The sequence below is a fragment of the Crocuta crocuta genome, unplaced genomic scaffold (genome assembly GCF_008692635.1).
Source record: "Crocuta crocuta isolate KB4526 unplaced genomic scaffold, BGI_CrCroc_1.0 scaffold62, whole genome shotgun sequence".
NCBI lineage: Eukaryota > Metazoa > Chordata > Mammalia > Carnivora > Hyaenidae > Crocuta > Crocuta crocuta.
The window spans coordinates 4,415,259-4,432,905 of NW_027529173.1; the positions used below are offsets into that span (position 1 = coordinate 4,415,259).

A 17,647-nucleotide genomic window follows, 5' to 3' on the forward strand; every position below is an offset into this window, starting at 1 on the left:
TTATATTCATAGTCATATCACAAACTCTTGAGTTGTATTATGTTCCAGGAACTTTGCTAGCTATGAGGAGATAAAGTTGAACATGGTACGATCCTTGCACTAAAAGAACTTTAAATTTTGGAAACACCTGTCCCTCTTGCAATTAATTAGAGGTCTGTCTTTGTACCTTTGAACCCTTCACCTACTGCTCATTCACCTATTTGACCTGTACTCTTTTTACTAGATTTTTTCCTAGAGCCTGACATACATACAAATCTCTTCCCACTTATTCCTAAACCTACTACACTGTGGTTCTATGCTTACTACTCTATTGATGGTGCTCTCAGTAAAATCATCAGTTACCTTTTGTTGCCAAGTCCCCTGGACATTTACTGATTTTTTTCTTACTAAAGTGTTCTCCAGCTTTTGGATACTACTGATCACTTCTTTCTTGTGGAGATACTTTTTTCTTAGCTTCTGGGACTCCACGGGTTACTAGTTCTTTTTGTCTTGTTAAGCTTGCCTTCTCAGTCCTTTTCATGGGCTTCATTTTTCTTTTTGTGCCCGTTAAAATATTGATGTTACCAGTATTTCAGTTTTGGCTTGATGCTCTCTTTATGATCTACTTCATTCAAATTTATGAGATTAACTATATGTAAGACAGTATCTTCATATTCTATATCTGTAGTCAGAATATTTCCTTGAATATACTTGTATTACTATATCCAGTTCCTTGCAGACTACCTTCACTTGAAGTCTTGTATATTACCCTCAACATGTCCCTTAGTGAAATTGACTTCTTCATCCACAAAGCAAAACAACTGTCTCCAAACCTGTTCTCCTCTTTGTTGTTTTAGGTGACTGGCTGTTCAGCCAGTAACTACTGAAGCTTTAAAAAGCTATGATGATGACTCTTTCTTACGCTCCATGCAGTTAATCACAAGATTTATTGGTTGAGTCATCCAGATACTTCTCCAGTCTGTAGACTTTGGTCCAACCACACTACCTTTGCCCTGTTTCTGGCTTTTAGATAATATGACTGTAATTGCCCTTCATAAATTTTTCTGCCTCCAGTTTTGAAATCTTGCAGATAGTTGATAGAACGGTCTAAACTTGAATATCATATGCTTCTCACAATCTGTCTTTTAAAAACAACCTTCACTGGCCTTCCTGTGGAAGCGTTTCTTGCTTCCATGCCTATTCCTGTTATCTTGTTTTTATTAGTTTCCCTGTTCTTCATCTGGCTATGTCCTGTTACCCTCTGAGACTAATCTTAGGTATCACCTGTTCCCGGATGCTTCCTCTGATTTGTTGTCCTCTCTCCTCTTCATGCTGGGTCAGATCAAGTGCTCTTTCTTAGTGCCTTATAATAGCTGATGCATTTCTGTCATTTTACTTACTGTGTTTTTTTATGTTTATAGATGTGATTCTTTTCCATAAGACTGTGAGCTTCTTGAGGCATTAACAGTGCTTATCTTTAAAATTGCAGAACCTGGCTATGGTAGGCACATGATGGATATTAGTAAATGTTTGATCAATGAATGAAGGAAGCTTCAAGTCTAGAAAAGGCACATACATATGAATAACTGTAGAATTAAAAAAATAATGTTTATTTTTAAGAGAGAGAGACAGAATGCAAGCAGGGGAGGGCAGAGAGAGAGAGAGAGACACAGAATCCAAAGCAGGTTGCAGGCTCTGAGCTGTCAATGCAGAGCCCAGTGCGGAGCTAAAACTCATGAGCCATAAGATTATGACCTGAGCTGTAGTTGAACGCTTGACTGACTGAGCCACCCAGTGCCCCTGTAGAATTTTAAATAGTGCTATGTAGACAGAGAATCCAGGGACTGAACATTTTCTCTGTAGAGAGAGATGTGCTTGTGAGGGAGGACTTGTGTCATGGAACATGTTAAGTTTGAGCTAGTTCTTGAGAGGAGCTTGATAGAGATTCTTGCTAAAGAGGAAAAGTAATCCATCCTAAAGGATAGACACAAGACAACGAATTCTGCTCATGGAATAGTCAGATACTTCAGAATCTCTTCAAAGGTCATTTTGGCAGTAAGGAGGACAGAATAGAGGGGAGGCAGGAATTGTAGTCTTGCATGCTTTAATAAAAGTCTTGTCTAAGGCTTTAATGGTGAAGAGGGGGAAGCCCCAAGAGATATTTAGGATATAAATTATAATTAGTTGGATGTGACAGTTTCAAGAGGGGACAGTTCAAGATAACTCTAAGATTTATCTTTTCAATAATTAGATAGGCACTGATGCCCCTTTTAAGTAAGGGAATATAGGAGATATTTAGGGTATGTAATGAGTTTAATTTTAGACATGATGAATTTGAGGTACCCATGAGAAATTCAGGCAGAAATGTTAAGTATGCAGCTCATTTTAAGTTTTAGAAACTGAAGAGGCTGGGCTGGAGGCAGAGTTTTGAAAGTCACACTATGTAAGAGGTAGTGAAAAGTGGTGGATTAGAAAACAAAATTACTCAGGGATTACATATATGGAAGGTTCTATGAAAGTGAAAACAGAATCCTGCGGATTGCAGGCTTTTTTTTTTCTTAAAGATGATCAAGGGCATATGTACAGCGCAGTATTAATTTTCCTTAATCTCTTTTATTTACTTTAAAAAACTTTTTTTCTTCTTCAGTTTACTTATTTTAGGAGAAAGGGAGAGAGAGCAGCAAGCACAAGCAGGGGAAGGGCAGACAGACAGGGAGAGAGAGGATCCCAAGCAGGCTCTATGCTCTGCACTAACCGCGATATGGGGGTCAATCAGAGGACTGTGAGATCATGATCTAAGCTAAAAACAAGAGTTGGACACTTAACCTCCTGAGCCACCCACCCCCAGACCCCTCCTTTATTCCTAACCACTTTGACAGATTTCAGAAGTTTCCTGTTGGTAATCCCTATTTGTGATTTCCTAATTTTTTTCCTTCCTTTTTTTTTTTACCCATTGGATGCTTTTTGGGACTCTTAGTTTATTCTTCTTTAAAGTATTTGTTGTCAGACTAAACTAGGGAAGAGGAAAGTCCTGACTCAGATATGTGAATTCGGATCCCTTCATGAAATGGACACATGTATTTATACCTTTGCTTCCACTAAGTAATAGGCTGTTCACCATTTTTAAAACATATTACTCTTGGTTTATCTTTTGTTTTCCCACTTTTGATAATGACATAGCCACAGGTAAATATTTTGCATCTCTAAAACAGCTGTGAAGTTCTGATGATAAATTACATCTTGGGCTCAGAATCAGATAAACCTTATACCAAGTGTTGGTACTGTGGCAATACTGAGAAGTTCCTGGCTCATTTTCACAGGGATTATTGCCACTCAGTTTTATCTCATTGTTATCTTGCAAGGATGTAATTCTACAGATTCCAAGTTTTTCATTTTTCAAGAAAAGCCTGAAATTCTGATTTGTATGTGATATTTTAAATGTTTATTCAGAATAAAAAAAAAATTATTTCTTTGCCAAATCAAACATACCACTTTTTGATCCCTTTCTCCAACCTTAAATTGTTTATAACAAATATCAACCAGCATCACCTACTGAGATGTTTGAGGGGTATTTGATTCTATTGCATATTAGGATAAGAGAGGAAACTTGACTGGAAGCCACAGAAGACTATAGTGGGAAAGGAGACAGGCTCAATTCCTCAGTTTGGAAGATTGAATAATAATTGGGTCATGAAGTCAAATGGGCTGAGACTTACTCCATATGCAGTAAGTATTCTGACAGTGAATTCTCCTTATCTTCAGCTCTCTGTTTGCTGAGGTCTTGATTCTGAGCACAATGATCACTTAGGGAGGATAATTTTCTTTCTTTTTTTTTTTTTTAATTTTTTTTTTAAAGTTTTATTTATTTCTAGGAGAGAGAGAGACAGCGCGAGCAGGGGAGGGTCAGAGAGAGAGGTAGACACAGAATCTGAAGCAGGGTCCAGGCTCTGAGCTGGCAGTCAGCACAGAGCCCGACGCGGGGCTCGAACCCACGAACCGCGAGATCATGACCTAAGCGAAAGTCGGACGCTTAACCGACTAAGCCACCCAGGCGCCCCTAATTTTCTATTATTTTATGCTGAATATTTAAATACAGAATTAAAACACCCTCCCTTTCCTCTGTCTCTTTCTGTGTCTCTTTGTTTCTGTCTCTGTCTCTCTCCCTCTCACCCCTCCCACTCTACTTTGTTGTTTTGCCCCAAGAATGCAACCCACATAAATAATGTTTCTGTCAGTTTCAAGTTCAGAATACCTGGTTTGTTAGGGCTTACTGTATTATCTTGTTTTATTTATTTTTGTTGAGTCAAAGTAAAGAATTTTTATAGGAAATCTCGTACTCATTCCATGGAAAAATCAGGGAGATATGTTGAAACTGACCTTTGGCTTTTCTGCGTTTTCTTCAGGGGAGGGAGGAGTAATGATTCTTTCAACTGGAACTGTCATAGTTTTGATTGTGCATGTTTTAGCAGCTTCACCTAGTAAGTAAATAAATTGCATTTCTATGAAAATTAAAACTTAAAAATTATATTTAAAATATTACCACAAAATGTTAGAATTAGATGATTAATTCTTGATTTCACTGGTTTTTGACCATATCATGTTAGATTATGAGAGGTATTTATATACTAGGAGCCTTGAATAAAGGAAATCTCCACCCAATGATTTTCTTTGGGTGGAGAGGGGAGTCTAAGTGGAATTGAAGTATGTGCTGGTGTATATCAACCAAAATTTTGATCATCTAATCGTTTTTCATACTTAGGTGACACATTTTTTATTTGTTTATAGTTTCTCTTAGAGTTTTTTGTGTCACAGTGGTTGATCTCTAGTTTCTTACACTAAGATGAGAGATTATAAAATCTGTGAAATGAAACAAAATAGTTAATTTTAATACCATATAGATAGTTTTGTGGGTTTTTTTTACATTTTATTAAAAGTTGAATGAATTTTGAGCAGTTTGACTTTGAGCATTTGTTCTTTTGAGCATTAATAAGATTATCATAATTTATGACTGATGCCATCTTGTTATCATTTTCTCTCTGTGAAATCATTTTGTACTTGTGATTATTTATGTGTAGTTTTTATTTATATATTTTTTATTTTTTTTTTAATGTTTTATTTATTTCTAGGAGAGAGAGAGGCAGCGTGAGCAGGGGAGGGTCAGAGAGAGAGGGAGTGACAGACTCTGAAACAGGCTCCAGGCTCTGAGTTGGCAGTCAGCACAGAGCCTGACGCGGGGCTCGAATCCATGAACCGTGAGATCATGACCTAAGCGAAAGTCTGACGCTTAACCGACTAAGCCACCCAGGCGCCTCTTATGTGTAGTTTTTAAAAGATTTTTTGGGTGATAGTTTTCAGTTTACAGTAAAGTCGGGAGGTATATAGAGATTCCCATCTTCTCTCTGCTCTCATATATGTATACTCTTCTTACATATATCTTACAAAAATGGTAGATTCTGTCAGGGGTAAACCTACATCAATGCATGATAGTCACCCAAACTCCATAGTTTACCTGGGGGTTCACCCTTGTCGATGTACATTTGGTGGATTGGAGAAGAACTATAACAACATATCCATCATAATATCATCCTGGATATTTTCAGTCCCCTAAAAGTTTTCTGTACTCTTTACCTGTTCATCTCCCTATCTTGTCTCTCCCAACCACTGACCTTTTTATTGCCTTCATGATTTTGCCTTTTACAGAATGTTACATAGTTGAAATCATACAGTATGTAACTTTTTTATGTTAGCTTCTTTCACTTTGTGACACACATTTAAGGTTCTCCGTATCTTTTCATGGCTAGATAGCACATTTCTTTTTACTGCCAAATAATATTCCATTGCTTGGATGTACCACAGTTTATCTAGTCACCTACTTGAGAACATCTGGGTTGCTTCTAAGTTTTGCCAGTGATGAATAAACTTGGTTTAAACTTTGTGCAGGTTTTTGTGTAGGCATGTTTTCAGTCCTTGCTGGATCATATGGTAAGAGTGTATTTAGTTTTGTAAGAAATTGGCAAATTGTCCTGCAAAGTGGTATTTACGTTTCTACTAGCAGTGTATGAGATTTCCTGTTGCTCCACTTCTTGGCAGCATTTGTTGTTGTCACTGTTCTGGATTTTGGCCATTCTGGTAGACATATAGTGGTATCTCATTGTGGTTTTAATTCACATCTCCCTGATGACATATGATGTGGAATAGCTTCTCACATGCTTATTTGCCATGTATATCTTCTTCAGTGAGGTGTCTGTTAAAGTCTTTGGCTCATTTTTAAATTAGAATTGTTTGTTTTCTTATTTTTAAATTAAGAGTTCTTTGTATATTTTGGATAACTCCTTTATCTAATGTGTCTTTTGCAAATATTTTCGCCTAGTCTGTGGCTGATCTTTTACTTATTGTCATACTATCTTTTGCTGAGCAGAAGTTTTTAATTTTAACGAAGTGCAGTTTATCATTTATTTCTTAATGGGTTGTCTTTGGTGTTGTAGCTAAAAAGCCATCATCATGCTCAAGGTCATATAGGTTTTCTCTTATGTTATCTTTGGAGTTTTATAGTTTTGTCCTTATTTTCGGGTCTTTGATCTATTTTGAGTTACTTTTTCTGACAATTCTAAGATCTGTTGTCCTCAGTTCTTTTTTTTTTTTTTTTGGCATATGGATGTTTGTTTTTTACATCACCATTTGTTGAAAAGAATGTCTTTGATTATATGTAGTTTTTTGGAAATTCTTGGATAGTGCATGTGGCCCTCTCAGCTTACATTGTTGCCATTTATAAATGGAATCTTTAAAAATTTTTTTAAATGTTTATTTTTGAGAGAGAGAGGGGAAGGGCAGAGAGAAAGGGAGACACAGAATCTGAAGCAGGTTCCAGTCTCAGAACTGTCAGCACAGAGCTCAATGCGGGGCTCCAACCCACGGACCATGAGATCATGACCTGAGCCAAAGTTGGATGCCCAACCGACTGAGCCACCCAAGGGCCCCAATAAATGGAATCTTTAAATAGATTTAGGCATCACGTTATAAGTAGCCTTGAGCATTGGGCTTAAGACCAGTAAACAAATGATATTCTCTGTTCTACTTTTAAATCAAAGGTTACTTTTTCTGTGGCACATTCTTGAATAGCCTTAGCATTTGTGAATCTTTGTTCACTTGGAGTTTTTATTTTTGCAAATTACTAGAATTTTAGTACATAAAGTTTGTAATCAGTTTTGGGTAATACCGTTTTGATGGGAAAAAAGTGGGTAACCATAAAGAAAGGAGGTTGATTTTCTTAACTGCAAAATTGCATTCTGAAGACCATTTCAAAGAAGTTTGCATACTTTTTTTAAGCTCTAGAGGGTTTATCTTTTCTATATTCCCACTTTGTAAATCTTTTTGTTGTGGCACTTAATCATTTTTATATTGTCATTACATGTGTATTTTACTTAGTTTGTGAGCATATTGAGGACAGAAATTGATAAGTATTTGTATAATTAAGGCCCATTACATAGCTATGTAATTATTATAGAATCATAGGAAATCCCCCAAAATAATTATTTTGAAGAATAGTTGTTCTTATATAAAATGTGCATATAACCACGCAAAAAATAGGATATTATAATTCATTACTTAGTTGCATATTTAAAAGAATCTTTTGTTTTTTAATGTTTGTTTACTTTTGAAAAAGACAGATGTGGGGGGGGGGGCAGAGGCAGAGGCAGAGGCAGAGGGAAACACAGAACTTGAAGCAGGATTCAGGCCCTGATCTCTTAGCATGGATCCCAATGTGGGGCTCGAAACCATGAGCACTGAGATCATGACCTGAGCACAAGTCGGATGCTTAACTGACTGAGCCACCCAGGCGCTCCTAAAAGAATCTTTTTCTTAATTGAATAGCCAAGTGTATTTTGCTCTACTGTGAACGAATGACAGGAAAATTTTAATCCCAGATTAATTCCTGGGGTGTAAACATGGTGCATGTTTTGGGGCTGTTTATTTCGTGCAATATTTACATGAGAAATGCAAGTACATTTGCTGTATAAGTAAATTTTGTGGTTATTGTGTATGTTCAAACAATTTTTTAAATAAAGCATTTCAAACATTAAAAGTAGAAAGATTAATATAATGAATTCCCTGTCTTCATGCCTGTCTTAGACATTTATCAATTCATAGGCAGTTATATTTTATCTATATCCTTTTTTACTTTTTCCCCAATCTCTACTTAATAGCATTATTTTGAAGTGTATTCTAGATATAAGATTTAATCTATAAATAAATCTTCATGTGTCTGTAAAACATAAAGACTCTCTTTGTTAAAATATAACAGTATCATTATACCAACTAAAAAATAAACAGTACTTAATATTAAATATCCAGAAAATATTAAGAATTACTCATTACGCATTTCTCTTCTTTTCCTCCTTTCTCTCCTCATCCTTCTTTCTCTTTTCATTTTTTTTTTTAATTTTTATTTATTTCTAGGGGAGAGAGAGAGAGAAACAGCGTGAGCAGGGGAGGGTCAGAGAGAAAGGGAGATCCAGGCTCTGAAATAGGCTCCAGGCTCTGGGCTGGCAGTCAGCACAGAGCCTGACGCGGGGCTCAAACCCACGAACCGCGAGATCATGACCTAAGCGAAAGTTGGACGCTTAACCGACTAAGCCACCCAGGCGCCCCACTCTCTTTTCATTTTTTGACTGTATTTCTGTTAAAATCAAGTTGAATAAGCTCTGTATATTGCAGTTTCAACCTACAGATTCTCCCAAATGTTCTTCCTGCCTCTCTTGCCCCCTTCTTGTACACAGGTTTTCTCTTACCCTTCATTTGTTGAAGGAACTGTGTGTTTTTTGCCCTTTAGTGTTTCTCACAACCCAAGTTTTTGCTTAGTTCATCACCATGATGTATTGTAACATTTTCTCTAGTCTTCTGCGTTTCCTGAAATCAGATTCAGGTTTGATTCCCCCACTCCCTCCAAATAAGAATATTTCATAGATGGTGGTGTGTTTTTTTTCTTTTAAGAGGCATATGATACCTAGTTTGTGCTCTCTCTCTTTCTCTCTCCCTCCCTCCCTCCTCTGCTAGACCTCTAATATATTAAGGATTGCAGTATGGTGTTATTCTGATTCTATCATTTCTTCTTTATTATATGGAGTATTTCATTAAAGAGAAACTAAATTTTCATAAAGTTTCGGGTTACCCTGATAAATGCTTAATTCTGTGCTACTTTTCGTACAGAGTTGCACCCTTTGAAGGTGATCAATGGAATTTTTTTAAAAGTTCATATTTTTATGAACTCAAATATTTGAAGTGCTGCAGTCCCTGCAATTATTATTTTTTAGTGATTTCATCTTTTGCCAATTGAAGCCTTTTCAGGTTGTCTCCTGAGTGCTTTTGTTAAACTTTATTTGTGGGACTCAAACCCATGAACTTGAGATCATGACCTGAGCTAAAGTCAAGAGCCTGACTGAGCCACTCAGATGCCCCTCCTGAATCCTTTTGACTTATCCGCAATAGCTTTCTGGTATATCCAGGTGCTGCAGACCCATTTTAAACTTGTTTCCTGCCCCAGACTTGTAATCAGCCATTGCTTCAGTGGCCCTGGTTTGCTTTAGTGGAACTGTCAACACTATTTTTTACTGAAGCACTATTAGATTTTCAATGTTATTGTTCTTAGAATGTATACCACTAATGATCCACAGTTGAATAATTGTATTGTAAAATCACTTAAAATTGTTTCTCTGTGTGTTTATTACACATTGTTAGCATGTAGTTAGATTTGTTTTACTTTGCTTTTGATGGTATAAAAATATTTATACCGTCACAAAATCAGATCTACACAGCAGAGTATTTTTAGCTGTCTAGTTCTCATCCTTGTCTCCTCTACCTCCGTTTTCTTCATTCCTCATAAATCATTTAAAAAAGTTTCTGTATATCCTTACATTTTAAAAATAAGCAAATGTGTGTTTATTTATAACTCCCTTTCTTAGATGAGTGATAGCTATACATACTTATATGTAGTTGAATTAAAAATAATAAGGGTATATATGCTGATACAAAAAATAACAATTTGTGCAAAATACAAAATACATAGAATTGATATTTTCTGTTCTGATATCTTGATGGATTCTAGTAGCACATAATTAGAAGTTTAACTGTCTTATTCTTTGGTAGGTTTAAAAAATTTGCTTTAACCAGTTATTTTTAAGGGAATATTTTTCATTTTTTATATCCTATATATACACACACATTTTTCAGTCTCATTCATAAACAAAGATCGACCTTCATCTGCCAAATGGAAACATTTGGAAAAGAATGTATTTTCCTTCTTTTTGAGGGAGATTGAAGGTTTATTTATTATTTAAAGATATCTTTATTATTTTTGAGATTTATTACACATTTAGATTCCAAAACAATATGTGTAACTAGAAATATGTAGTCTCTGAAAAGCTCTTTTGATTAATTTATTTCAGCCTTGTGTATCTACTATAGACCTTTTATTAGAAATCCGGGAAGCCTTGGTAAAGTAGTTTTTCAGTTTGAGGCTTTGAGCGTTTATTGGAAGCCTATCAGGACTGTTCTTTGCTATACTGCCTCATCTACATTTTAAATACTTTTATGATTTTTCCTGCATAAGAGAAAGTATTCAGTAAATACAGTCTTTGGTTGTTGTTGTTGTTGTTGTTTTTCCCAGTAGTTCAGTTACATCAAGATCCTAATTCAGTGATTCCTGGAGTATGGGCTTTGGGGATGAGAAGAGGGTCTGTAGCCTATAACATAGTTTTTATCCTGAATAAATAAATACATATTATGAATGTACCGACTATTGTTTTCAAACTGTATATAGGTATTTGGTAACTGACAGAATCTAGTTTAAAAAACACTAATATATTATAGCTTATATTTTCTTTGTCACTGAATGCTAGGAGTCCTAATTGTGTACAATTGTGTTTATGACCTTTTATAACTAATGCTCTAATAAAAAGTGAAAGGTTTGTTCAAGTGGTCATCTATATATTTGTACATAATTCATTCTTGAAAATGTGTAGCAGTTGAACAACGCACTTCGACTGTAAGGGAGAGGGTTCTATTATCAAAGAATTAAAAATACACACCCCCAGTTGGGAGAGGTAGGAGAAACTCTACAGGTATCCAGTGGATGTTACCTTTGCCAGTTGGATATTTAGCCATCTTGGAGACCAGGGTCATTGACTGAAGTGTCTACAGGCCGTCTTTCTCCCCTGGCTTAAAAGCTGAATTGAAAACACCCTGTCACAGTAGTCTTCAATCATCCTCCCAAGAATATCCTAGGTATCTTAAATAAGAGTGAGTGGAAGACGATCTTTATTCCCTTGTCCTTAGAAGGTGAAAAGAGGGTTTTGGGACCAGTTGCCCCAGCAAATGTACTGATGATCCCTCTGTGGCTGCTGTTCTGTGACTTCTTTCCTGAAAAGGAAGTAATAGTGTGGATTATTAAAGCTTAAAGAAAGCTTTTTTGTCCATCATTCTCATGGGAGAACAAGGTCCAGCTTTTTGGGTGTTTTTGTTTTTGTTTTTGTTTTTTGAGGGTGGGAATTTGGTATGGTTTGTACCAGAAAGAATGTATAACTGCCTACAGCCATAAGGTAAGGATTGGAGGAGCATTTCAATTTAGGCTGCTTTTATTTTTCACTTTTCCTAGGCCCATTTCCCCTTTCCCCTGTCCTTTCCTTTTCTCCCCTCCCTTTTCTTTCCATTCCCTTCATTTTACTTCTCTAGTTATTAAATGAAATAGTTCTATATTTAGTGAGCAGCTTCTTTTTACCAGGCTTTGGTTAAATTATTATATAATGTTGAATGAGACAGGGTTCCATGTCAGGAGCACATTCTTTTGAAAGTAATTGGAGAAGAACTTCCAACTTATCATAAATGGAATAAGGTGGGAGGAAAATAGGGTATAGTTACAATAAGGCCACTTGTCTTATGGGTACTTATTTTTTTGTTAAACTCATATGACTTCTATGACCCAAGTTGGCGCTGAAGTAGTATCAGTTTTAAGATTGTCAGCACTATCTTTCCGGGTGCCCTTTGCCATATAACGTGTTCATATATAGCAGGTCATTTTAACTCTGAGAGTGGTTGACCCATTCTAGTGAGACGCACGTCAGAATCTGACATCCACGTTGTGGTAGCTGACCATCTGTTTTATATGTGATCTAAAATAGTTCTTCCCACTTAGCTCCATTCTCTTCCTAGAGCCAGGAGACTCTGGGTGTTGCTTGCATCAAAATAGCTGTGTCATTATGAAGAAAGTTACTTAATCAGTCTACTACAGGTCGACTTGACTTGAGAGCCCACTTATTGCTAATGGGAACTTTGGATCAAAGAGAACAATTTTGCAGAGGTTACATAGAATGTAAGTGGCAAATTGAATCTGTATTTTCAAACTTTGTGTTCTTAGTAGTGTATTATGCTACCTTCCCTATCATAAAACACTGGTGAGGAGCAGATGAAATAGATATCATTAGGACTTGATAGGCCTAAAATATTACAAGGGAAATTATTTCCACTTTCTTTCTGTTGTCAGGAGGCATTATCCTCTCTTGGTTCTTGAGCATCTTGGCATCAGGTTAGTTTTTATGTCTGTTTTTCCCTTTGCTCAAAGCCACAGTGATATGCATAGGTGTTAGGACATGCTCATAAATTGAGACCCTTTGAGATTCTTTCCATTATTTATGTAGGGTATACATGGTTAAATTGATTGTTTAATAGTAAAAATTGTATACTTCATATTCAGACCAGGGATTTATTATATTTATTACAAGTCATTTTCTGACTAATTTCTTGGGAGGCATATTAAATTGATTAATTTTTGGATAAAAGGAAGCACTCATTGATGATTTTAGCATTTTCTTCTTATTGTGATTTAACTTCAGGCAGTTTTCAGTGACAAATTTTAAGGTTTATAAGGAGTTGGGGTTTGCCTAGAATCCAATCTCACTTTTATACTTACTAGTTTGCATGACCTTGGGCAGTTTTTATTTTAAGCTTTTCTCTCTTGCTAAACTGGGAATAATCGTGATTAAGGTAAATTTGAATACAAGACCAGAGACTCATTTACTCCCCACAGCAGCCACATAGGTGAGGAAATTAAGGCATTTGGTGATTACCCAACTAATAAATAGTAAAAGGTGAGATTTGCACTTAGTCTAACTCCAAAGTCCATACTTTTTGGGCACTGTGCTGTACTAACTTTTTGATTACTTAATACGTTGTTCTGAGAAATAAATGAGATAGAGTATTTAGAATGTTTGGTAGAGTTTTGTTTCTCAAAGCTTTTTGAATTTTGGAGTTGTGGATAAGGTTTTGTGGACCTAGAGATTAAGGGGAATTATAAATAGATAGTGGTCCTTTGTTCTAAACAGTTCTCTAATAGCTTGTTAGAAGTGAAAGAATCACAGAGATAACAGATTAGCATTTTAAGAGTTTGTATTTAAGATCCTTAAAGTTTGAGAAGTACTGGAGTAGATGATCTTGAAGGTTTCTTCCAATGCCCAGTTGATGGGTCAGAGATTCTAGGAAATCATATAGCATGGGTATGTCGATGTTGATTATTGTATTTAGAGAAGAAAATGATAATATATCAACTATTTTAATGTAAATCACTGTAATAGAGATCTGTTTCTATTTTTTGGCTTCCACATTAGGTCAGTTCTTAAGGTAACTAATACCTGTTTGAATTTGTAAAAAGTTTCTGATGTGGTACAAAACTATCCTAAATTTTATCGTCTTAGGAAATAATTAGAACTCAAGATTTTTATATGGTATAAGATCAATTGTTTTTCTTAATCTCACCAAATAATAACATAATAGTATCAGCCAATTACATTATATTTGGGAACACTCAGAATAATACAAAACTTTTTAGTTTCGGACAGTTTATTGTTCTGGTGTTTCAGTGAACAGTTTAAAATTTGAAGTTAACTATAAACACCTGACTTGCTTGATTTGAAATGTTTAATTTTATTAGTCTCAAGAGTATAAAAATTTCTCTCAAAATTAAAGAAAGGGTCTTCTTGTGTAGAATTTTAAAAATATTACAGTAAAATCTGTTTTGTTCACTGTTAAATCACTAGTGCCTGGCACATTGTAATAGATATTGACAAGTAATTTGTAGAATGAATGAATAAAATTAATATTTTGGTCATTTTGCTATAGTTTTCAAGTGAGAAGAGATAAGATTCTGAAAACTTATGTTTTAGACATTTGAGCATTTACCCATGTTAACTAACTGCTGCATTAAATAATCTTTTCTGTATTAACTAATTGTGATTGTTCTTTGAAAAAATTTTTAATAGTGAGATATAGGATTCAAATAGAAGAAGGAATATTACATTTATTCAGCTTAAGGCAAACAATTAAGAAATAGAACATTGCTAAGTACTTGAGAAGCCCCCTGTATGTTGTCTTCAGTTGTATGCTCCCTTCCTTTATCTACAGAAGTAGCCACTCTGCTTGGTTTCATTTTTAAAACTTCTTATTATCTCTTAGTATTTAGTTTAGCTTTGAAAAACTGGGTAGCAAGCATAAATCTAGCATTGTAAAGAAAGAGTAATGTAAATATTAGGCCACCTCTCAATGAAGAAGGTAAATTGATTAAAGTACCTGGGTCGTAGTCTGGTTTCCACTTTCCTGAGAGTGTATGAGAACTCTGCAGGGTATTCATTGGATAAGGTTTTGAGTGAATCTTGGGAAATAGCATCTGCTTTCCATTGTTGGGCCTCTGGCAGTACTGTAGTGTGCATCAGGTAGTAGATGTTCAGCATAAGTATTGTCAGAAGGATTGGACTGTTCTGTATTTTAAATCCCCATGGCTTACTTTCAGCTTTTAGAAGTCAGAAACCACTTCTGTAGGTGAAATAGTTTCTCCAGCTGATCCAAGGAGGAAGCCATGAGGTCAGGAGAAACTTCATCAGCAGGTATTCTGTCCTCTGGTTAAAAAGATAATAGTGGCCAGAATGAGGAAAAAGGATAATAAAAATACAAATGAACAATTTGCACTAGTCTTATATAGAAGAAGAAATTTTTAAAACTTTCATAGAGTGACATTAAAGAGGATATGAATAAATGGAAAAATATTACTTTTGGTAGGAAGAGTAATTATTATAAATTCTCCTTAAATAAATCTTTTCTAAGATTTCTGTTCATATTTCATCTAGCTGAGAGCTTCTTATATAGTCCTATAAATATAACTTACATAGCAACCATATATAATTGCTTTATTTTTCTCCATAGCACTTATCCCCAGCTGATATAACTATACATGTATGTATTATTTGTTTTTTCTCCTTCTGGAATGTAAACTTATGCAAATGTGTGCATTTATGAGAATATGCTTATCTCTCTCTCCTTACTAGAATGTAGCATTATGAGGATATGTTTTATTCCTTATGGTTTCCCCAAGCAACTTCAGCTTATAGCACCTAGAAAACAGTCAATGACTGGTGAATGAATGAATAAATAAAACTTCTCTTTCTCTCATAATCTATAGAACTTACTGTCTATTCCATAGTTTTTTGGTCACTAATTTTGTTCACTTTAGCATCTTATAATGCTTTCTATTATTTTCTTTTGGTTCAGTGTCTAATTGTTTCATTCCTGTAAGACATTCTTTTCTGTGCTCCTTGATGGCAGGAATGGGACAAATGCCTCCTTTGTAGACCTCACAGTACAAGGCAAATGGGTGTAGGAACTTGTTGAATTGAATACATTTATTTATTCATAATGACTTAAATTGCTAAAATCCAGTTTGCCTTCAACAAAAGGAGTATTTTAAATATATAATACAGTATAATTCTAAACAAAACAGGGTTGTTTTTTGTGTTTATTTTTAAGGATTGAGAATTTTTCGAGATGTTTTTTGAGATCATGGTATATTTTGGTAATTGAAAATTGGAAGTTGTGCAATAAAATTTTATAAATTTCTATGTACAATTTGAGTAAAAAAATATTTAGTGAGATGTGGATACCTTACCTTGAAATTTTAAGTTTAAAAAAAATGTCGTTATACTGTATTTATGTTGGAACTTAGTTTTCAAATGAAATACTCTAAACAAGTACAACTTTGTGAGCTACTTAACCTTTTTATATACTTGTGTATATATATACATATGTATATAAATGTTTTTATAAATCCTTTTTTTTTTTTTACCATTTCTCATACCAGCATATCATTGCGTAACGATTGCCAGTTGTGCCTTTACATTGACACTAGATTTATAAAAAATCATTGCTGATGTACATAGATTTTGTATATTGTTTCTTGGAGGTAAGTTTCCAAGAATGTAGTTAACATTTTCAAAAATATATATGTAACAGTTACTGCAAACAGTACCGTATAGGTTAAAAGGAGAGATGTAAAACTATGTAAAAGTTTTGTTCTTTTCTAATTCATATGGAAATTTATTAAAAATTATTTTCCTTTGCTTTATTTCAGACCAGTCTATCCATATGGGGATGGGGAAGCCTTGGCATTGTCCTTTCTCTAATAACCTTTGGACCCTTTGTAATATTTTATTTGGCATTTTATATCCTCTGCTTTGTGGGTGGGTAAGTATTCTCAAAGATAACCTTACAATTCCTATGTCATACTGAGTTGTTAAAAATTGAAACAAATGACCATGAGGCCTCAAGAATAAGAAAAAAATGACCACGAGAAATGGAAGTATGATTGTGAATGCTGTTTTTGAAAATTATTTTTTACCAAAGTTAAATGGAATAAAATTAAGATACACGATAAAATAAAAGCAGTGGTGATTGGGGATGCCTAGGAGGCTTAGCCGGTTGAGCATCTGACTTTGGCTCAGGTCATGATCTCCCGGTTCATGAGTTCGAGCCCTGCGTTGGGCTTTGTACTGACAGCTCAGCCTGGAGCCTGCTTCGGATTTTCTGTCTGCTTCTTTCTCTGACCCTCTCCTGCTTGTACTCTCTCTCTTCTTTCTCTCTCTCTCTCTCTCTCTGCCAAAAATAAATAAACGGTAAAAGAAAAAAAGCAATGGTGATTGTTATTTGTATCAGAAATATGGGGAATTAAAGTTTTTTCAGTTTCCAATGATAGAAACTTTTTGTATAATTTGAAAAGTTTTAAAGAGTTTTTATTCCTTTTGGTACCATTACCTTTTAGGAGTGAAATTTATCTAAATCTATTATAGTATTAATAAAGTAAGTAACTTAAATTGAGTTGATTCAAGTTTTACATAGTATAGTAGAAGATACTGTTTCATTGATTAGATCAAACAGTGTTAATTATTTTCTTTAGGGAATGTAGAAAATTCAAATACCTGATTTTGCCATTTTCTTTTCATGTTTATTTGGTTAACAGTGTTTATGCTTTACCTTGAATTGATAAACCTTTGCAAGAGAGGTTTTGGTCATGATTTAGTATAGCTTCCTATATGAACCATTTGGTATCAGATGTGAATTGTATATGAGAAAATATATAGAAAGAAAACAGAGGTGGATGCTTGTCATTTAGATACTCAAACCAAGGTAGCTTAGCTGAGTTACTTAGCTGTTGTTACTATGTGTGTGTGTGAATGTACATATATGCTTGTGTGTGTATGTCCGTATTTTAAAGATACATTTATGTAATTATTTGTGGAATGAATACCTTTGAGTTCTTTTTAAAAATCTTTTTGAGTTCTTTTTTTTTTTTTAAGTT

The 17,647-nt window shown here is 34.8% G+C and overlaps 1 protein-coding gene across 2 annotated transcripts in view; it reads left to right on the forward strand.

Annotated features, from left to right (window-relative positions):
- The window catches only part of SNX13 (sorting nexin 13), a 129,212-nt gene that overhangs the window by 27,247 nt on the left and 84,318 nt on the right, over positions 1-17,647 (forward strand). For both annotated transcript variants that reach the window (XR_013333591.1, XM_077757663.1), the window contains exon 2: positions 16,424-16,536. Coding sequence is in view for 1 of the 2 variants with exons in the window: in XM_077757663.1 (XP_077613789.1) it covers positions 16,424-16,536 (113 nt within the window). In the remaining variant the exon portion in view is untranslated. The remainder of the gene's footprint in view (positions 1-16,423; positions 16,537-17,647) is intronic.